This window comes from Tympanuchus pallidicinctus, unplaced genomic scaffold (assembly GCF_026119805.1).
Source record: "Tympanuchus pallidicinctus isolate F22 unplaced genomic scaffold, pur_lepc_1.0 scaffold8, whole genome shotgun sequence".
Taxonomy (NCBI): Eukaryota; Metazoa; Chordata; class Aves; order Galliformes; family Phasianidae; genus Tympanuchus; species Tympanuchus pallidicinctus.
The window spans coordinates 11,430,895-11,453,854 of NW_026294802.1; the positions used below are offsets into that span (position 1 = coordinate 11,430,895).

Consider the following 22,960-nt stretch of genomic DNA (forward strand, 5'->3'; position numbering starts at 1 on the left):
AAACATGAGTGTGTACTGGCAGGCTGGAAGGCCACCAGTATCTTGGGTCGCATCAGAAGAGATTGTCTCTCTCTACTCTGCCCTTGTGAGGCACTATCTGCATTACTGTGTGCAGTTGTGGGACCTCCAACTCAGGAAAGAAGTGGAGCTGTTGGAGAGGGTCCAGAGGAAGGTCACAAAGATGATCAGGGGGCTGGAGCACCTCTCCTATGAAGACAGGCTGAAGGAGCTGGACTTATTTAGCTTTTAGAAGACAAGGCTGTGGGGAGACTTCATTGCAGCCTTCCAATATTTAAAGGGAGATTATAAACAGGAGGGAAATTAACTTTTTACACAGGTGGACAGTGGTAGGACAAGGGGGAATGTTTTAACACTAAAGGAGGAGAGATTCATATTAGATGTAAGGGGGAAATTTTCTACTGAGTGATGAGGTGCTGGAATAGATTGCCCTGAGAGGTTGTGGATGCCTCGTCATTGGAGGCTGGATGGAGCCCGGACAATCTGATCTAGTACTTGATCTAGCATTTGGCAGCCCTGCCTATGGCAGTGTTGGAACGTGATCATCCTTGAGGTCCCTTCCAATCCAAGCCATTCTATGATTCTATAATTCTATGACATAGTGTGGGTGTGCTGTCAAAGAGGACATCAGATGTCTAAAAAGTCCTTTCCTACCTGCTATATAAAAGCAGAAGAGCAGTGACGTCTTCTACAGGGTGTGATGCTGAACTGGTGTAAAGGATATGAGAGTCATTAACTTCAGAAAAGGTTTTCAGGACAAGATGAAGCAACTTGGCAGCTAAACAATTTGGAGTGCTGATGGAAGGACTCTACATCCATGGATCTAGTCAAGTTACTATGGACAATCTATAAAAAAATGCCCACAGTTCAGTAACATTTAAAATTAATGTATTGTTCTTGGAGGTGGCAGAACTGTTTGAACTGCAGGCTGAATTCTCCCGACATAATCTGTGCTTTGCTTGGTTTAAGCCAGCTGAGCTCTATGAGGAGTTGGGTTGTCTTCGGGCACTACATGTGCCAGGGTTTTTTAAGTTGGTGGTCGTGAGTTTTATTTCTTTTGTTTGTTTGTTCATTTTATTCTTTGCTCTTCTTTTCTTTTCTTTCTTTTCTTTTTTTTTTTTTTTTTTTTTTTGGCCCAAATTTCCTGTTTGATTAAGCACTTCTGTACTAATTACATTCAGATGCTTTTGTCAGTTCAGAAGCAGCTTTCTGCCAGTGTCTGGAAACCCTTACAGCTCATTGTGAAAGGTGATCAGAAGAGAAGAGAATATGCCTTTAGTGCATTTACATCAACACTTTATGCCTCTTGAAGGACCATCCCAAAGTGATTTTATCCCAGCCTCTATGCCTAGCTCTGGACTGATCCTTTCCAGCCACAAACAGGACTTATGGAAGGAAAATGATATTAGCAGTTATGCTCTTCTTCAGTGGGTATCTATGGAAGCGAATGTAGTTCTCTCTCCTGACGCTTAACCAAGACACTCAGCTTAACATCGCTCCTTTCGTGAAGAGTGAATTCTTCAGATACCGCAGGGAACTTCATCAACACGAGACGCAAACATCTCTTGCAGCGCAGTGCCCCCTAGCACCGTCTCTACACATTCGTGCACGACTGAGAGAAGAATGCCACTTTACTCAGCCAACACCTGCAGACATGGCTTTCCCTGGGAAATTTCACACCAACTATTGACCCAGCCCAGTCATGCTTAGCTTGTGGGATCCGACAAGATCACAGCATGAAGTGGTGTGGCTGCCCAGTAAAGCAGAGAGTTCCTTAATTGTGTTCAACAGTGTGTTCTTGGTGGTGGACTGAAATAACATAGATTTCTTTATTTGGTGACATAAATCAAATGTGAACTCTAATTTTCTCATATGAAGATCAAGGTCTTTATTTTCTCCTTCTTTACTTGCTATGTTTTTAATGGCCACATAAGGCTTAAAGTTTTGTCTAGCCAAAGGAGCCGAATGCTAGTTAATTTTGTTTTTCCCTCTGCAGTTACTCCCACACAGACAGGGCATAGGGTAGGGACTCAGAATGAGTTTTCCTTTCAGCTCCTTAATTGACTTTGTGTTACTTTGACCACATATCAAAATTTTCTCATATAAATAAACAAACAGAACTCTTTCCTGGCTATTCCAGAGTGTATTTTAGTGACAGGGCTCAAAGCGGAGAGGCTAATATTGAACATCTAATAGATACAATCAGAGAATAATACATAATAGCTCTATTTATGAGGAAATTAATGTATAAGCAGGTAAAATGATTTAACACAGGCCTCCTAGCAGGCCATGGGGCACACTGAGCTTTCCCGAGTACTATTTACCGGTGATTCACAAAAATAAAGCACTCTCATTTCTGTGTATGCTAAGTGGCAAATAAATACAGTTATTGCACAATAATCCAGTCCTACTGGACTGTTATTATTGCATAGTATCCTGCATCCCTACTACTAAAGGAAAGGTCAGCTCTTTGAAATGGAATATCTAGTGTCAAAAAAGCAGACAAATGAGCTAAGTCTTTCCTGTTCAGGCACAGGTACACATCTCTCAAATTGCAGCAGAGAAGACAGTGGTTCACCATAACACACAGACAACCTGAGCATCACGCCTTCCAAACAGCTGTGCCTTGCCACTAGGTCAGACTGCAGCACTCCTTTTCAGCATGGGAAGTAACTGCAGATTACTTCACTGGGTTACATCTGAAAAGTTAACTAGTTCCTGTAATCAGCACAAACTTGGTTTTACTTTAACAAGCTTGGTCAGTCCCAATGTAAACAAGCTGCCATGCCTGAAGGAAGGAACCTCAGTAACTTCTAGCTCTCTTCCTTCTCCCTTTGCAGAAAGCAGGGTGAGAGAAAGATTTGTTTTTCAGTCTCCTCTGGACGTGTCTATGTCTGTGCATTACAGGCACTCAGCATTTACGCAACACCCAGCATCTTCAAAGCTTGTTATAAAGTATTCAGCTTGTTAGTCCTCGGAACACACCGGAGAGGTGTTATTACAGACATGAAGAAACCTTCTCAGAGGATCTATTTGGACAGGTGGTGCTGGAGTTGTGATTATAATCTAATTGTATGGGGGCCAAAGTCTCACTTATTTACACCAGTGTCAGATTATGGAATAATTCTGCTTCTCTCAGGTACTGATCTGAGATGCTGATAGATCAGGTGCATCATAATGTTGGTGATATCAAACTTTTTAACAACTATAAAGAAAAAATGAAAGTGCCAGACACACCTCATTTTTCTTCCATGTTTCTCTACTGAGGTCAGTAGAATTGTTCCTTGTTTACACTCAGTGAGATTGAAGTGACAGCCCAAGCTGACAGATTCAACTTCAGTCCTAGTACATGGAGCTGACAGCCCAAATACCTAAGGAGCTTTTTGCATGGGGTTTCTCATATTGCAGTTTGAATCCAAATGATTCTGACACTAGCATGCCTACAACTAATGTCCTGTTTAATGTCCTGATTCATGTGTACCTGTATAACCTGTTATCACCTCAACACCGTCTGATTTTTTTCACTGCATTCACTAACACCCATTCCTGTGAAGCTCCATCACCATTACCCCAATTACACAGACTGGGATTTGAAGCACAGTGAGATGAAACTGTCACCACAGGCTGGCTGTGTCACAGCAAGGAGAGGAACCTAAATTTCTGTAGAGCCAGGAGCTGGATTTGATGTTCCTTGTGGGTCCCTTCCAACTTGGGATATTCTATGACTCTATGACTTCTGCTGTTTGCTTTGTTATTTTGATAGCCACTAGCAATACCCATCTTCAGTCTTTTGTATACCTATGCCCTAAATGAGAGCCTGTGTTTCCACAATGCTGGATGCTTTAATTTTATAGGGGTGGTATGATTAAAGAAAAGGTGTAGGCAGACTGTGGTTCACCCAGATGGAGCAGAATTGTAAATCTACAGACTTAGCTGACTAGAAATTTAGGACAGCTGGTCCCTGGCCTTTAATACCAGCATCATTTATAACTAGACATGCTTAAATCTTGTAAACCCCACGGAAAGTACTCTGACATTACATACACTGGTTTGATACAGTGATTAATCACCTCTCGGTCCCCTCTGCAGGATAATAAGGCTGTCTGCATCCTGCAGCTGGCAATCTCCTTCCTCGCTGTCCCAGCTCTACTATAACATTTACATTTCTCCGGCTGATAGAATTGTACTGTTCCAAAAGGGGATAAGGGAAAACAAAACAAGCAGGACTTTTCTATAAATTCCTCTAAAGCTGCTCTGTTAAAATACACTTTGAGATTAAACGTTGGGAGTAGATGTAACACTGCTTTCCCCAGCTTGAGCCCTTGCTGTCTGCCATCCCCAGAAGAATGAGTGGTGGGAAGGCAGGAGAAAGGGCACTTGGGCAGGGTGAAGGGCCACAGGACACCATCCTGGGAAGGGGTTCAGCTAGGACCTCTCCCCATCCTCCTTTTGCTGTTTACTGAAGGAGGAAAAACGGTGAGGTGCTGCTTTCCACTCGCTTCCTGAAAATCCTTCGCAGCGCCGTTTCCTCCCATCTCCCGCAACCAGAAGTCAGCTTACAGCCAACTGAGATGGCTGTGAGAGAAAGACCCCAAGCTCTGCGAGTAAAAAGCAGCTCCACGGGCATCTGAGGCGCCTCTTTCCTCTCTTGAGGAGAGGCAGAGCCTGACTGGGGCGGACGGGACTGTGCGGGGACAGAGCCGTGCAGGCACTCGTGGATAACTCAGGGGTACGAACGTTTTCATTTTTACAAGCCACAGCCCACGCCGAACTGAAGACCTTCTCAGGGAGACAAGGCACTTCTCCTTAGGGGGACTTTTCCCCCGGGGCCCCTACCTGCGCCACCAACCCAACTCCCTCCCGCTCGCGGCGCTCCCCGCTCTATTCCGTATAAGGCGCTGAAGCCGCGGCCACCGCCCCGCCCCGTCCCGCTGGCCTCTCCCGCCGATGAGGTAATGCGGGGCTCCTATTGGTCGGCTGCGGCGGCGCCCCCGGAGCCCGAGAGGGCGCGATCGAGGCTATAACTCGGCGCACCGGGCAGCGCGGCACAGCTCGGCTCGCTTCGGCCCCGCTCAGTTGTGCAGTGCTGCTCACTCGGGTTCGCTCCGTGCCGCCGAGCGAGGGCTGCGCTACCGAGGCCGAGAGAGAGGCGGTGTGAGAAGGGAGCGAGGGAGAGACGAGCGAGCTGCGAGCAGGCGAGGCTCGGGTCGGGCGAACAGAACAGCGGCTGCATCTCGAAGCGCACCCCGGGGCAGGCAGCATGACGGCGTGGCTCGGCTTCCTCGCCGTGTTCCTGTGCAGCTGGAGCCTGCGGGACCTGGTGGCGGAGGCGTGCACTTGCGTCCCCATCCACCCGCAGGACGCCTTCTGCAACTCCGACATCGGTGAGTGGCTCCGTCCCGGGGCTGCGGGGCTGCTACCTGTCCGCTGCGGGGCGGGAGGGAGCGCCTCGCCGTGGGGGGCGTCCCGCACGGCTCCGTTAGCGTGGGGCGAGGGGGAGGGCGGTCGGGAGTGCTGGGAAGACGGGGACAAGTGTCACCGCGCTTTTGGGACGCTGTGTCTTCGTGGGGTGATCTCATAAGCGTGCGGACGCTGGTGTTTTTGGAAAGCTGGAGCTCTTCTCTTGGCGCCCCTTGCTGTGGGGTTGAGCGGTCAGCCCTGCGCGAACGTGAGGTAGGGGACGCACGAGCTGTCTCGGGACTAGAGTTTCCATTACCTCTTCGTCCAAGTTCTCTATTTTGTTTGTAGCTGAGACTGCTTAGCCAAATACGGTTGCTGTTTGCTAAGTGGCAAAAAGTACGAAACCCATCAGTGGTGTCCTCTGAGCTACAGCCGGACACGTGTCCTCCTGACAGTCCGCATGGGCTGTCACCTTGGCAGCTGTGAGCAGAGTGCGCGCATGGAGTTTTCTTGCACCTCCATCGGTTGTTGTAGTAGTGCGGTGTATGGAGGGGCTGTTTTTTCCCACTTGTCACCAACACCAAGCAGAGTCTGCAAGGAAACCCTCCAAGTGGCTCCTTTGGAAGTCACAGTACAGTTCTTGCTACAAACCCTGCCAGTGACTTTGCTTTTAGCCAAACTTATTGGCACTTCTGTGCAAAAGCTGTGGCTGTGTTTGGTTGTTCAGTTCTCGTTTCTGTAGAGTGTCTGAATGCCAGAAGAAAACATTACATGTTAAAAGTGCTGGGAAGGCTCCGTTTGCCTTAGTGATGAGAGCCTGGAAAATATTTATAGAGTAGTTTTAGAGTGGGGAATCCTTCCAGGAAACTGCGGTTGAAAGTTCTGTTGAATATCCATATTTCTGCCTCTGTTTTTTAGTTTGGGTTAACAAGCGTGCCACCCGAGTGGCAGCTGCCAGGGAGCTTGTCCTTTGTGACAGTAAGGATGGAAACCCACTTTTCCACAGCTAAAGCTGCTGATAGTACATGGCCTTCATTTGCTGTGTTTTGGGAGATCTCCTTTGGTGCTCTGGTTAGGTCATGTTGTAGTAGATTAGAGCTAGTTTTTCAGTCAACTTAATTTTTTGAGAAAACTGATATTAAATAAGTTTCTGTTATGATGCCAGTATATTTTTGTCAATGTGCAATGACTAGGAGCAGAATAAACTATTTTGTTTCATACAGCAGAGCTCCTCAACTGTAGGGCAGGAAGTTTTCCTGTTTGCTGCTCTCGTTTCTGGTTGATTTTGAAGTCATGTCCTTCATCTCCTGTCTGTCTATTCTGGAGTCCTTGTGTCTCATGCCTTTGCTTTTTCACAGGTGGTGGCATTCAGAAAGTTGATGTCAGTGGGGTCATGATGCCTTCAGACACGATGGCAATGCTGAGATGCGTGTGGGAAGAGAGCAGCTCATGTTATAGGATGACTTAAGTGCAAGTTTGGTTAAGACTGCAATTTGGTGTGATAGGTTGAAGCAAAAGTAAAGCCTTTGCTAGAAGTGTTGGAAAATGCAGTGCTTCTGCAGGTTGAGATCTTAGTGCATGCTGTCATGTTCTTCATGGCAAAAAGCACGTTAAAGCCTTCTGGCCGTGAAGGAGTTAACCATTTCCATGGAAACTGGTGGCAGTGTACTGGTGTAGTGTTTGGACAGACTGAACAACACGCTGGGTTATAAAACACATTGCAAGGAAGAAAGGGACTTGGCAGCAAGTTTTTATCGCTCTTGAAACTCCTGACAAAATACCGGCTCAGAAGGGAGGAGTCAGTGCTGTAAGGGCTGGAGCAGAAGAGCGTTTTAAAATAGCTCCTAAAACAATACAAGGAATTAACTAGCTAGGTGGCAGCCTAGGAGAGGCTTTTCATCTTTGGAAGCCCTGAATGCTGAAGGAGATAAGAGTTTAGCACTAATACAGTCTTGCTGTTAGCTTTTTGAGCCTAGGCAGTGAAGTCCTACTCTCAAGTTTATTCTCTTCCCCTCTGATCTCACATCACTAGACACTTAGATTTTGATTTTCCCATGGCTCAGTTCTGATACAGCCTCCCAGCTCTGCAGTCATTAGAAGGCTTTAATCTCCGCAGAAACAGATGCTCAAATAAACCCATTGGAAAGGGCAGCCCTTCAGGATGTACGTCCTGTGCATGTCAAAGTGAGCTTTTTAAAGCAAGCTCATACAACAATTTTACTTTCTTCCTCTAACAAATAAAGAAGAGAAACCACTCCCAGACTGATTAAAAAGGGTCCTTTTTTCTCAGTCTGAGTGTTGCAGAATGATGAAGAGAGCAAAAGTGAAGAGGTGTGTCTCATCTGACCCCTTGAAGTCAATCAATTAAAAAATTGTTTAACTCCCTGGCTTTCTTTCTCTAACTGGATCAGTAAGTGCCAGAACAGGCAGTACAATAATTAGACAAACAGCAATCCTATGACATGCCATCTGAACTTTGCTTCCTCCCCTCCCACCCCCTGCCTTCGACCCCTTCCAGATGTGAATATTTTTCTTTTGTTTGAATTAAGAGACCTTTTGAAAGAACAGACACCAGGCATGCTTTGTTCCATTGTGACAAAGCTGTGACATTTCCAGCAGGACATAGCTGACATGAAAAGGGCTTGTTTGTCCTTTTTTTGCAGGAGCAGCAGGAACTTTTCAGCTTGGCTGCTGAACATTGCATTCACAGGTTTGGAAAAATGCCTCTTCCCTAGTTTTCCCCCCAACATCCCCTTCAAAAAAAGGACAAGTATGTGAAATTGCAGGCTGGGTTTTTACAAACCAACCTGTAAATGATAAATAAAGTACTTTTTCCATTCCACACTTATCTCAATTTCATCTTGTGCATATACTTCAGAAAGAGCTATGGCAGTACTAGCTGTCTCTTAAAAGTTCAAAGGAGTTTGGAGTAACATTCTTTTCTATAGGTTGTGTTGGGGGAAGAAATGTCTCAGCAAGGGTAGCTGTGATTAGTGCCCCTCTGCCTTCTAAATAGCCTCACTCCTGTTTAAGCTGGAGTTGGCAAGTTCTTGGATTCCCTTGGTGTGAAGGATGCCATTCATCCCTCCATTGTGCCATATCCCTTGAAAACCAGCCCTTTTTCTTTCATAGGTTTTCTTTATGATCGTTCTACCTTTTTGTTAGAAAACTAGAAGAGAGATGCAGAACAACTTGATCATAGATGAGATCTTAAAGAAATTGAGGAAGTTTTTTAACTAACATGGAATTCCTATGTCCATGTGAAAGACCATGGTGAAAGATGGTGTTCTTTGTGCCTGGTTTTGTCTTCTGACAGAAAGATCACCACTGTAAACTGGTGATCCTATTGGAAAATGGGAAAGATGGAAATACAAGTTTCTTATTTGCTGTTTTTTATGGTTATTTACTGTTGAAGTAAATCCTGCTCTACTTGAGCATGGAGATGACCTTCTGGGATGTGTAGCTACTCTCATCTCCAAATGCAAATATTAAGAAAAAAATTATGTGATGGAAAGCACTGCTTGGAAGATGTAGTGCAGAATATTATGTAAGGCTCCTTTGGTGTCTTGTTACTATTGCATGCGTTTACTCCAGATTTTCTGCAGGAAGTAACTCCACCAAGTCCTGATAATCATATGTTCCAATCTTGAGTCTTAGAGCTCCTTGCTTTATGTAGATGCCTTTTAAATTCTTATTTCCACTGATTTCCCACTTGTTCTAGAGAACTCCATCTGACAGCTGCTCCTCTAGCCTTTCTGAGAAGAAGCAGGCTGGTGGCAACACAGTTATGAATGATCACCTAGTTTCAACCCCCCTGCTATGTGCAGGGTCGCCAACCAGCAGACCAGGCTGTCCAGAGCCACATCCAGCCTGGCCTTGAATGCCTCCAGGCATGGGGCATCCACAGCTTCCTTGGGCAACCTGTTCCAGTGCGTCACCACCCTCTGTATGAAAAACTTCCTCCTAATATCTAACCTAAACCTCCTCTGTCTTAGTTTAAAACCATTCCCCCTTGTACCATCACTGTCCTCCTTCATAAACAGCCATTCCCCCCTTCTGTTCATACGCTCCCTTCAAGCACTGGCAGGACACAATGAGGTCTCCCCGGAGCCTTCTCTTCTCCAAGCTAGACAAGCCCAGTTCCCTCAACCTTTCCTCATAGAAGAGGTGCTCCAGCCCCCTGATCGTCTTAGTAGCCCTTCTCTGGACCCTCTCTAAGAGCTCCATGTCCCTCCTGCACTGGGGGCCCTTGCAGCAGTTACAGTGGGACCAAGAATCTTCAGGAGGAGCACTTGGTGTGTCACCTTGGCCACAACTGGATGTTAAAGCTAAGATGAGAACATAGCTTTTCCTTGTAACAATGTTGACTGAGGTCATATTTCTTTTTCCAAACAGCTCCAGTACCATCTGGTGCTCTTAGGTAGCTCAACCAAGCATGCTCCCCAGGAAAAGGAGCCCATGTGTTCTGTGCAGGAGGTCTTGTCATTAAATGAAACAAACTTCCACTGTCTGCACCGGATGGAAGTTCATAAGAGCTGATAAACTTGAGAGGACAGTTTGGTGTGAGTTAGCAGGCAAGGCTAAGTGTGCTGTGCTTGCTAGCTCTGAGCCAAACTAAGCTGAGGGCCCTATTTCATTCTTATTAATGCCTGGGTTGCATGTATCTGAATTTCCTTTTAGCGATGAGTATCCTTACTATAGACTCTCAGGGTATGATTCTCCTTTTTCGCATGATATTATTGATTGGGAACAACTTAAATATTAGTGGTGAAAAGACAGTAATGTAAAAGATGTGAGAAGCTAATTGGGCCTTCAAGTACTAATTAAGCAAATACAGAATTTGTTGAACCTCAAGCTCATCTGAACATCTGAAGAACCTCTGCATGTGATATGTGGAACTTTACTGATGTAACTTTAATAGATTGATACTGCTTTTTAAACTAACTACACCTGCTGTAGACTTTTGAATGAGGAAAAGTTGACCAAAGCAGCTGACTCTATTGGGAACTATTATAGACCATCCCAACTTTTCCTTAGCTTTGAGCCACTGAGCATTTACTGAAGGCCTGCCTCTATAATAACCCTCTGCATCTGAGCACTCAAGTCACAGAAGAGGGCTACTTGCTGCTGGGGCTGTGTTAAAACCAAGAGTTATTCTTTAAAATGGATGTCTGAAAGAGTGTATTGAAACTGCCTACCTGCCTATTGGTGACTCTGCTACCAGTGTTATCTTGCCCTAGCGAGATAAGTGCTTCTTTAAATCTGGGGTTAAACTGGACTTGCTTTGGAATAACTTGAGAAAAGGCTGTGAATCAGTGTACTAATTCCTGTGTTTATTAACGTGACACTGAGTAAATATGAAGCATGTGAATTTCAAATTTCTACTGTTTGAACATATTAGGCAAGACCAAGGTGAGTTAAATGGATTTATGCCCTCTTATACTAGATCTAAATCTGGCCCTGTCGTTGATATGGCAAGGGAATGCTGGACCAACATTGTACTTACAACTTACATAAAGCAGGTGTAGTGCCACTAGTCTCAATAGCATTTCAGTGGCTTTTATCAGAGTTGGATTTCAGTTGATGGTTTCAAGTTTCTAAGAGGAATGTTACAAACACTAGAGTGCATAAAACTATTACATTAAAAAAAAAAAATCACAACAGTTAACCTCCTACTGTAATGTGAAGTAGTTCACTTGAGTGACCAGACTGAAGATATAGTGCATTAAATGACAATGCCTAATAACATAAAAATGCAAGTAGTTTTACACCCTGATTATTCTATTTAGTCAGTGTTTCTGCCACCTTGAAAAGATTCTGTGAGTCTTTTGGAAAGAAGATAGAAGTCTCTTGAGTTTCATGCTGGTAAAATAAATGTTGACTATGAATAGTCCAAATTCCTTCTCATGTTTATACAAGACCTTTCCAGAGGGCAATTTCAGCCCTTAGAAACAGTATACAGACAATAAAACAAGTTAAATAGAGAGACACGTATGCAAAAAAATACCACCAGACCTCTTCAAATGTCAGCACTGGTTTGCCTAAGGTGTAGAATGACATTTTTATCTCAGGAAGGAAGGAGCTGATCTCTGGTATCTTTCCTGGGACTGAAATCCACCAGGAACCAGGATAGAGCAGTGTTTGGGGAGGCTGTTGTCAACTCAGGGGCAGGGTTTTGGGTTGTGCTTCTAGGAAAATGGTGGTCTGTGTCCATGGGCTTGGGCTCTGAAAAAATTCGTCATTGTTACTGATGGGGGGGAGGAGGAGGATTGCAGCAATAGGCTCAACTGGAAATTTGTAATAGGAAAGGTGCTTCAGAGACAATGGAGAGGCAGACCCTTCGAAGAGTACTCTTAGAGTATGAGGAGAGAAGGGTTACTGGAGAAGGGAAAAGGACTGTATGGAAGTACTGCTGAAGTGAAAAAGTAGCAATAGAACCCCTGTAAAACAACGCAGTGGTCTACTGACTGAGCTCTAACAGCCTGTAGCACATTTGTTTCTGGCTGCCGAGCAAGGCTTAGGCTTTCAAGAAGTCTCCATGGAGGGGAATATGAAGTGCCTTCAAAAAAAACTGAAAGAAAGTATATGGGTTTTTTGTTTTTTTTTCTTTCTTCCCCCAGGTGAGTTATAGGGAAAAGAGTGTAGTTTGAAAGTGATGCAGATTACATTTTAAGAGAAGCAAATGATATCGATCCAAACATAGTATGTTGTCTAAAAATACTTATCATATACAGGCAGTGGCAGCCCAACTCACAGCCATCATTAGCACCTGTTAGCTATGGGTTCTGGACAAAAATGTACACTAAACAAAAATCCATGATCTTCTTCAGTTGTTCATCTATTGTTAAAGTGGCTGGGTACTGTATTTTCAAGGCTGAAAAAAATGATCCCATAGATTTTTCCCTCCTTAATTCCTTGACTTTGATACATAAAAGCCTGGGTTTCTCCTACCTGCATGATCACTGGTACTTCAGCAAAGCAGGTATAAGTTGTGCTGTGTTTACACAATACTTGCACAGACAGCAGCAGCTCTACCAGGTGCAGCAGTGTGAAGGTAATGCGTTACTACTTATTGCTCCCGGGTGATTCATTTAAAAATAAATACTCCTACAACAGCACATAAGAAAAGGGAATGCTTCTGTTCCATAGGGCCATGTTCAAAATGTCCAAAGCTCCTGCTGGCCTAGGCTGAGAGACATGAGTTTTAATTCCCTCGTGCTGTATTGTAATTACAGTACTGGGACTCTAACATCTGTTTCCTTTTCTCAGTGTTTCCCTCTATAATGGGTATTACTGCAGTGTAGCATTGCAGGGAGGCCTGCTGGCATTGTGTTAGCCTTCATTTCTGTGGAAGAGCACTGGAGCAATTGTTCAGACAGCAAGTTCAATCCCTCCTGCTTAGGGGATGCAGGAGCAAGCAAAGGTCTCACTCCCCTGAGGTTTATAATCAGCTCTCTGAGATTTTTTGAGTCAACTGTAAATAGGAATCTCCTTCCTCTAGTGAAATGGTTTTGGACATGGTCTCCAAACAGTTAAAATATTTAGGGAAAACAAAAAAGTGCTTACTTGTACCAAGACAGGAAAACCACAGAATGGAAAACTTCCACTTGACTTTGAAAAACGGGAAATGGCTGGTCCTGGAAAGGCAACAGGTAGGGGAGAAGAGAGCCAGAGGATATCTGTTCCCCTGGCTCTTCTCCTTTAGCTCTGTGTTCTTCTGGGGAAGGTGTTCCAGGCCAGCCCTGCTCTTTGGAGCTCTTTATATGCTTTCCAAACAGCCGCCCCAGTTTCCTACTTCCTGCCTGGTCTGACACTGCTATAAATATCTTCCTGCCTTTTATCAGCCCAGGGATACACACGCTGCAGATTAAAGGGGATTGAGGTGATGGAACAGAACGGTCTGCAGCCCAGCCCTTGGCACGTGTGGGGTTGCTGAGTCCTCTGCTTTGAATTTCTCTTGGCAAATGGAGGGAGACCTTTAAGACTGACACAGCCTCCTTGTTTATCTCTCTCACCTCTGGACTAGGGTATGCAGGCCTGTTTCTAAGTAAATAGTTTATTGCAGTAAGTAATAAACTGCATATGAGCTTAAAGCTGGAATGTGTTTAGTATTTGGGAGAAGGGAGGGTTTGGAGGAGAGACTTAAGAAAGAACAAGTGATACCAGCATAGATACCACACTTCATGGGAAAGTTCTACAGTTGCATCAGTGAGTACCATAAATGCAGTGGTGAAGAGGGCCAGTCTAGCAAGGAAGAGAGCAGTCACATGAACCCTGGGGCATGTAAGAAGCCATCGTGTGCAGTGTTTCCATAGCCAGAAAACCTAGGCCCCCCTGCCATAGCATCCTGCAAGGACAAAATCACCAACCTGGAGAAGTGTGGGAAGACAAGGGCAGCAGTTCCTGTGCAAGCACCTTACTATGGCAAGGACTGCTGGGGGTAAGGGCAAGATGGGTTCTTAAGATCTTTGTTTTACTTCTGTAAATATGAAGAGTAGCACCTATCCCTTCTTTCTTTTTTTTTTTTTCCTTTTTTCTTTCTTGTTGTGTCCAAGGGAGTGGAAGCTTAAGGATTTAGTTGGTTATTTCCTTCAAGAATCAAGATAAAAAGGAGACTTCAATAAATCTGCTTCCATCTTCTCTACAGACAGTTTATGTGCAATACAATTAAACAGCTGTCCTGCTTTTCTCCAGTGTATAACAGTCTGCAGCTTTGCAGAGAAGCACAGAAGTAGAGGATTCCAAAGCATCATACTGAATTCTAAGGTGGCACTTTGAGAGACCCTGGATGACCATAGGAAGGTTTGAATGGAATGTTATCCATCTGGAGAGAAACTCAACTAGACCTGGTGGCAAACAGCCGATGACTCTTAATGGTAGGTTGCAGTTTACACTTTCCACTCGGAACAAGTGTGCTGCAACAGAACCTGATTGTGATTGTGAGTCAGAGATGTCATCCATCTAGTCTGGATTTCCAATGCTGTTAGAATACACCTCCCAGAAGCCTGATGTGGCATAGTCTTGACTTTCCCATAGCCTGCTTCTGTCATCCTAATTCCTTGTAGTTAGAGAGACTGATTCACGCCCTGCGGTTTTAAGCTCCTTCCAAAACTCTTTCAAGGCATTTGTTATTTTAACTCTGGAGAGTCTGTTTTGTTATCTGTGAATGTCAAATCTACCTCCCAAGTGCACTCTAAGATGCAGCTCTCTCTTGATATTCCCAGCATATTCTGGTTTCCTCTTTTTGGCCCACAGGATGGGAGTTATGCATTTATTCATATTTTTGTTCTGACACCAAATAATTATGGATCTGCAAGGCTAGGAATAGTAAGTCCTTGTGCTTGCAAAGCCCTGCATCTCTGTTGTGTGACTTCGCTGGATTCTGCAGGGATGGTGCTGCGAGTTCAGAATTACATGATTCAGAGCCCTGAAGACATGGGGTTGTGTGCTTTGTGGGGTGCAGTTGCCTGTGCTCTGCAGAAGAATGGCTCATGGGATTGCTGTATGGTCCGCAATGCTATTTTTGTCGTTTTCATTTGCTTTTCATACTTACTCCCTAGTTGTGAAGTCATGAGTACTGTTCACAGTGTTATAAAAAACTGCTGAGCCTTTCTAAGAGAGGTAACGTGGTAAGTTTGAAGGAATTATTTACCATTTATACTTTCTTATCTTGAGGCATCCAACAGCAATGAAGGGCTTTATTTGAGATAAGGCTGTATTGGACCAAATGTGTTTGACGCCAAGGATATTTGTCCTTTCCAAAAGAGTGACTGCCTTTTAAAAACAAAACAGAACAGGGAAGCTGGTCCTTACTGGCCTTTCTTCCCATGCCTTTCATTCCCATCTAAATTGGTTGAAGAAATAGTTTAGATTAATAAAAGCAGACAGCACCTGTGTGCTTGACTAGATGGGAAACAAAGCTTTCACTAGTACCGGAAAGTTTTCAAGCCAATAGGTTCCTTCCTGTCCATGCTAGATCTCCATGTATGGTTTGGATTGCCCTTCTCAAAAAGTGATTTCCGCTGTTGCTAACGGCTGTTAGAAGAGGTAAAGGAAAGCGCCGAGTCTTTCTTTTCCTCCAGCCCCAGAAACTGTACAGAGACCTTTTCCTGTTTGTCTTTTGTGCAGTATGACAGCTTGGGCCTTTGACGTAAACTTTGTCCTTAGTGATGTTCAAAGCTCCCCTTTCTGAATTCAACAACATTGCCTACACACGTCCTGGTTAGGCTGCCTTCTTGATGGAAGTTTGGGAAGGCAAATGGAATAAGTTGTCTTAGCACACCTGATGCAGTCATGTTTCTCTTCAGCCTCTATACTTGTTCATCAAGCCACCATAATAGAGTTACTTCCAGCATATATTCCTCTACGCATATGTGGACCAACAAGGGAAGACTGACCACAGTGCTTACTGAAAGATTATTGCTATATATTTGAGGCAACCTCACTAGGTTATTTCACCGTGGTGTTACAGTAAGGGCAGCTTTTGTTCCTAAAAGTACTCTGAGTCTTGGAGGGAGGGGAAGGTGCTCAAAGTAGTCTAAGGATTGCTATGTAGATTACTTGGGTTTGCTTTGGTGATGAAATAAATCCTTCAGAGCTTCCAGCAGCTGTCCTAACTCAAGCAGTTAGTCAAAATGCTGATGACTGTTGTTTCCCCTCTGAACTGGAATTTTGGACTCTCTCCATTCTGTTTTTCCCTCCTCAGAACACCTCTAGCTGAACTGCTACAAAAACTGTATGGATGTAAGCATACTGAAATTCTGTGCTGTGAGCAACTCATGTGCCTGGGAATCAACAGAGCTATATGGTTTAAAAAAAAAAAAAATAATAAATCAGTCTAGTTTCTGTGTTCCTGGAGTAATTTCCCTTGGCAATGTGCAAGCTGAGAATGGAACTACACACTCATGAGCTACATGCATTCGATTTGTCTGCCAGTATAATAGCAACAGCAAACAGGATCTGTGTTCCTTTCACCCAGTAAAGGAGACCCATGTTTTTGTGAGGTGTAGCTGTAGTGACAGTAGTCTCAGCCCCATTTTTGCCTTGAGAGTGTAGGCAGCAAAGCTACAGCTGACAGGACCAGGTGATGCCAGCCTGCTTTCTGTACTGCTTCTGCTACTCAAGGCTTTAAGTTCCAATTCTTTCCCTCTTTCAGAAGGTAAGAGAGGAATACTTCTTTTCGTGTATTTTCACTGAGATCCCTTATCGGAAAATGCTACTCGGAGAACTATAGCAGTGAGAAAGCAATCTGTGGCTGTTCTGCATAGTTGGATAATTTGTTAGTTTTGTTTTTCAGCCAAACTGTGACTGAGGCTAGCAGCGCTCCAAATCTTATTAATGGTAGTCCATGTCATTTTGGAGGTTTTATCTTCTCATTATTTTCCATATATGTTCGTTTTCTGGTTTTGCTAATATGCACTGGCACTTCCTCAGCTTCCTTGCTTGATGGAAGGAAGCAGGGGAAGAAAATCATGTGTTTCGGTACTCTGGTTTTCTCTGCTTATACCACAGAACATTGGAAGCAGAGATGAAACTAAGCTTTGGTAAGCTCGGCCTCTGATTTTTCTCAGGGGGCATAAGCCATTTAACTATTCTTAGTTGGTATATTAAGTGTGAAATTAAGCAGTTCCAAGGGGGATGAACAACTACTATTCAGAGGGAGTGCTTTTGTGCTTCTGGTTTCCCTTCAGAGCTACAACATCTCAGTCGTCTTACAACTTTCCCTTGGAGTAGTGGAAAATCAGAGCCATGCAAGGCTGCTACAACTCTAGGCTCAGACGTGTGCCTCGTGTGCGTGTGTGTACATCTTGCAGTTCAGTGATGACCCCGATGACTTCTTGAACTTCTAATGACAATGCAGCTGTCTGTTCATGGTGCTAATTAACCCAAAAGCTGATTCCTCCCTCCCCCTCATTATCCGTTCTGTGAATGAGATGTGAAAACAAGAAGACGACTTTTCCCGTGCCCTTAGGGCTGTCTGAGCCTGGCAGCAGTGACCCTGCTTGAGTAGAACTGAAAGAGCTGCTGCGCAATGGCCCGTATTCCTTTTTAATGGGTTATTAAAATTCCACCTTCTCCCCCTCCCTCCAATCCTGTTACAGTTTGGAGTGAAGGCACTTAGGGGAAAACAGCTGCAGGAATAACTTTTCCCTCTTCTTTCGGAAGGGCAGACGCAGCTGTTCATCCCTAAGTCTGGGGATTCCACCACTACTTATTTAGGGCCTGATCCTGCTCTGCTAAAAATCAGAGGCAAAATTCCGACTGGGTCCAGCAGGCAGTTGAAGGAAGAGGCTTCAGGAAACAGCAGTCACACAATACTGCTCCAAAATGTTGGGAACAGCTAGGAAGCAGAAAGAGAATAGGAAGACTTGTCAGAGTTGACTTGCCTGCAGTCTCAAAGAACAGTCATTCAGCAGTTCAGCGCTCTGCTTGAGGAACAGGTTAAATTACTGTGTTTGTGGTGTCTTGAGTGTTTTTTTAAAGATAGCTCTAGTATGTCTGCATTCATTTAAGGTCCGCAGTGCTGACAGGCTTTTATTGGCACGTTCTATTAAAGGACTGATCTCTCATGTTGGGTGCTCATTTTAGTTTAGATACCTTATGCGATCATAAGGAGAGTGGGTTTACTTCTTGAAAGGAAGCACCCGCAGCTCTCAGTGGTATAAATTTGTTACTTGTGGCTTCTGAAAAATGAGGGGAAAAATGAAAGGTACTCTTGCTTCTGTCATTAGAGCTTGTTGCTGTCACCTCTGATTAATAGAGAGAAGGAGGAATCCAGGCACATGTTGGAGAGGATTGGGGTTTCTTTTCCGTAAAGAATTTTGAAGTGGTAGAAGTTTGTTCAGAATGAAATGAGATAAAAAATGAAAATAACAGAAGTCTTCTGAATGGAATTTTGGTGGGAAAAAAAAAGAGATCATCCAATGCATCTGAAGCTAATGTTTTGAAGGGTTAATTTAAGATGTCTGTTTTGAACAGTGGTGCCACACTAACATTTAGATGTCAAGTGAAATTGAAGAGAAATGCTGATTCAGAAAGAAAATAGGTTTCAGTCATTTTTGAGGATATTTTTTTTCTTTTCTTTTCTTTTTTTTTTCCTGAAGTTGATCCTTTTCCTTATAAATTTGTGACTTAAGTAAAACCATATTTCCTGACAGGAAAAAGCGTTTCCAGAATCATTTCTACCAGCCCTATCCCTGATGGCTTAACAGTAACAGCCTTCCCTTTTGGAAATTCTGATCAGGTTACGTGCTGCCCCTCCAGCTGGGAGAGATTCCGGGTCATTGGTCCTCTGGGCTTACAATTTGCTTTTCCTGAGTGCTGAGGATTCTTTTTAGTGCACATGTACCCACCTTTCACTTCGTTTCTTTGCAGTAGACAGCTCTCCATGGGCTTGCTGCATTAATGAACAAAGGAGTTTGTGGCTGTGCTGCTGCCAATGGGCTGAAACGAGGCATTTCCCCTCCTATTTCTCTGTTATTTCCCTGTCAAAATGTTGAAGGTTGCTTACACCTGTGTCCCAGGTGTGAGCTTAAGCAAAGCTCTACAAGCTGGCTCCTGAGAGGTTGGTTCAGGTTCATGACTTCATTGCAATAAAGCCCTCTTACAGCTGTGTCTCAGAGCCCTGCAGAGACAGGAAGCAGCCAGGCCTGGTGTGTACCCTGGAAATGATTACCCTTATCAGTAAACATTCAGCAGGGAAGTGTCCAGAGAACATCTGCCTCCCAAAACAGTTAATGAGCCTTACAGCCTTCAGAAATAGCAATCACTGTGCCAGGTGCCTGTGAAAGGGCTAACCATCCATGTCTTATGGCATTTCACTTTTTCTTCCCAAGAAGTTACCTGAATGCCTAAGAACTGATAACAGAATGCAGACTTGGCTCACCCAAGTCGGAGCTTAATGAAAGATTTGGGTCAGAATACTTTATCTAGTGATTGGCAACTCTGCCCATGGCAGGGGGCTGTAACTCATGAATCTTTAAGATCACTTCCAACCTAAGCCATTCTGTGAAGCTGTATAGCTCCAATAGCACTGGCAAGCTAACTGACTAGTAGGTTAATTTCAGTTAAATCACATCAGGTTTGAGTGGTCAGACTTGATCATTTCCCTAAAAAGCATTGATCAGCAATACTGACGAGGGATAAAACACTGTGTTAGTCTTGAATTTGTGTTTAAAATAAGTAAATAAATAACAACAGCAGTTGGTGGCGAGGCAGGCACTATTAACTATTGAGTGTGTTCTCTGTGCCTGCAGAAGTCTAGCCAAAAGCTGTATCTCATTAGTATTGCGTAGGGAACACCAGGTTGTATGTGAGTGTCAGGGTAGTAGCACAACTTCTGGAAATCTATTCTACAAAGAGCCTTTTGGGCTGTCTGCCAACATGAAATTTTGATTAAAATTCCCTTTGATGAAGAAAGTAATAAAAGAACAAGGTGGCTATACTATGTCTCTCTGCCATGGTCTTTAAGGAGCAAATGTGGTCGGTCAGTCTGTCAGTAGGACAGTGAGCTAGTTCCTGAGCTCTGAAGAAAAAAGGTAATAGGCTGGTGTCTGCCTATTCTCCCTTCTGCCAGCAATCTGCACCTGTGCATAGGTGAAATCCTGGGTCTTCAAGCCAGGGAATGTACAGCGTGCATTAATTGTTATTCATGTAGTCACTTGTTGCTTACAGGTGCTATTAGACTTCCAGGCCATCCCATTACCTCTTTCTTGAGCTGTCTCATATTACTCTCCTATTACTTATTTACTACCTTACTCCCCAGACAAATCAATGCTGAGTCTCTTTGACCCTTGGTGTCCCTCTGATGGATCAAACTGAAGCTTGATGTTCTGGAACACGATATACCATATGGGATCCTGGACAGTTTCTGGCCAGGTGGGTGAGCTGGCCAGCATGGAGTGCCCTGACCTTGACCTGTAGGCAGTCTGACTGTGGCTGAAATGGGATTTCTGGCATGTGGGGCTGACTCAGGGTGCAGGAAGTTCACTTGTTATAATGAACATTGAATAAGGATCTGGGAGCTGCACCCTGTTTTTAAATGGTGTCGGGACTTCAGGGCAAAATTCTTAATGTAGCTAAGCTCAAAGATTTAATCCATACTGTCAGTGGCTGTGGTTAGATAATGGATTTTTAAGATGGGTAATTACTAAATTCCTTAAACATTATGATAAACCAGAACTGTGTCATGGGTACATCCAGTGTCCATGAACAGTCTATGGAAGCTGTCAGCTTCTGAACAGTTTGTACTATAATGGTGGGCAAAGGTAGTAGCTTCTGATAGCAGAAACTGTTTGAATGCAGGTTCAATCCCAGCATCCAGCAGGCTCAATACTAGGTCCTGTAAGGTCCTGTGCAAATAGGAACAGCAGAGCAGCACTTATAGACCTGACCTGGTTAAGTATGTATACCTCTTTGGCATGGACAGCTGCTTAGTCTATCATTTTAATGCAAGTTTTCTAATGTAGGAAGGAATCTGCAGGCCCACCCAGTACCCTTGAAATCTATACATGTTCCAAGCACTTCTTCCTCCCTAGTTCTACGTGCAAAATAGAGTGTAAACCATGTGTAAACCATGTGATCAACAGAGTGTGGCCTCCTTGCAGAGCCTGGCGCCCGTCCCAGCCAGCCGAGGTGCTGAAGGAAGTCCTCTGAAGTAAGTCACTGCGGCGGGGAGTGTCCAGGCCTGTGGCTTTTGATACTCCCTGTTTTGAAAGCCTTACGTGGGCTGTCAGAGCTGCCTTCTTTCCAATGTGCAGAAGAAAACTGCTTTCAGATGTTCTTTTATTGTGTGTTTTTTTTTTTTTTTTTTTTTTTTTTTTTTTACAGGATTCTCCTTCCTCCTCTTCTTCCTCCAGTTGGTCCATTTGGTTGAGAGCTTGTAGTGCATTCTTGGGTTGCACAGTGAGTTAAGGAAGACTTCACACTGTATATGTGGTTCAGTGCTGGATGAGGGCATCTCTCTTTCTCTCTTGCCTTCTGGTGTCTGTTGAGTAGTCTCTTTCCTGCTTGCCGAAGATAGTGGTTTGGTTTTGAGAAACAGATATCAAGCTGCAACACAACAGCTCGCGAAAGAAGCGACTGTATCCCAGCCGAGCAGCTTATCTGCAGCTTTGCAGGCCAAAGACTTTTCTTTCAGAGCAGAACTGAAATGTCTTAAAAAATTTGCCATCAAAAAGAAAAAAAAAAAAAAAGGAAAAAAGGGCATATCTGCACTGTCCCCTCAGCCTCAGATCTCCCATCTATGTGTTTTGAGGTACAAGTAAAACCAACCACGTTCCCCTTCAGCAACTTTATGCCGTTTGAGGATTCTGTGTTACCCTTGCTTAGGATCAGCAGTACTTTATTCTTTAAGTAGTGCCCACTACCTTGAGAGTAAGAGTCTACTCTGTGTGACATGAAATGGGGTTTCTATGATAGTAGGTTCTTTAAAGTACCTCACAATCCACTTCAGTCACTCTTTGTCAGACTTTTCAGTCACACTTGTTCTTTGTAGTTTGTTCTCCTGATCATGATCTGTGGAAATGCAAGATCAGTCTCACTTGCAACCATATCACTAAATCACAGCCAAAGGACACATTTCCTTCTTAGCTGCTCCCCTAACTGTACTTCTTCAGGCAATTAATCTCTCTTCATACGCTCCAATTTGCTTTCCATGTTACAGCTCACTTGATGGGTTGGGAAACGATCAATGCCAGATGTGCATTCCTTTCAGGCAGTAAATGTTCTTCCAGCAGTAAGCCATGCACTCCAGCTCCTTGTTTTATTAAAACCACATATGGTTTCTATTTGCCCCTAATTGGTCTCACCTCAACTCTGCCATATTCTCTGAGTGGAACACTTAGACTTATGGCTCCTTTGAATGCTTCCAAAGAGCTCCGAGAAGCCAGAGCCTTGCCTGTCTCGGCTCAGCTTCCTCTTGCCCTTCATATACTGTGTCTAGAAGTACTTGATCTAGATATGAGGACTGAGTTGCATCTTACTCCCCAGATCTTATGCAGACCAAAAGAAAATGGAAAAGGTGTTTTGAGTGGAGCATTGCCTGACCAGCTTTGAGTCTCATGCATGTTATTTCTATGCTTTGTTTTAAGTTGGCTCTGGAAAGGTATTTGCATGTTGGTTTTCCTTCCAACACTGCCAACCTTGGCTGAAAGTAGTTCTTTCTTTGGTAGCTGTTGATGACAGAAAATGAGGTAAAGTGCACTCTGCTGAGAGCATCCCTCACAGAGGATGGTAAGGTGCTGCTGTGCTGTGCTCTGTTCATGGGGGGCTCCTTTCATTTCCTCCACTCACAGCACTCTTCCTTCTTTCATTCTGTCACTCAGCTACTCCCTACACTGAATTAATCTGCCAGTAACTACCTAAATGTTTAGGTGGAAAGAGGACTGGGGAAGAAGAGGAGGAAGAAGCATGCCAAAAAAGGAGGCAGCAAAGTGGCTACTTCACAAGAGTGTGTTTGGTTCCTCATTTTATTTTCCCAGAAGATTCTGAAACTGTAGAACACAGTCATTCTGCAGCCTGCAGCAATGCTATTTGCTTACAT

General features: G+C 44.1%; 2 protein-coding genes and 1 long non-coding RNA gene across 3 annotated transcripts in view; 2 read left to right on the forward strand and 1 right to left on the reverse strand.

Moving 5' to 3' along the window:
* Positions 1-3,599, forward strand: part of LOC128073825 (uncharacterized) — a 54,116-nt gene extending 50,517 nt beyond the window's left edge. The window contains exon 4 of the long non-coding RNA XR_008202899.1: positions 1,176-3,599. This is a non-coding gene — a long non-coding RNA (uncharacterized LOC128073825). The remainder of the gene's footprint in view (positions 1-1,175) is intronic.
* Positions 1-22,960, reverse strand: part of SYN3 (synapsin III) — a 199,626-nt gene that overhangs the window by 89,798 nt on the left and 86,868 nt on the right. The gene's annotated exons all lie outside the window — the stretch shown is intronic.
* TIMP3 (TIMP metallopeptidase inhibitor 3) overlaps positions 5,040-22,960 on the forward strand; it is a 37,489-nt gene continuing 19,568 nt past the window's right edge. The window contains exon 1 of the mRNA XM_052669022.1: positions 5,040-5,402. Within this exon, the coding sequence (XP_052524982.1) occupies positions 5,279-5,402 (124 nt within the window). The 5' untranslated portion in view covers positions 5,040-5,278. The remainder of the gene's footprint in view (positions 5,403-22,960) is intronic.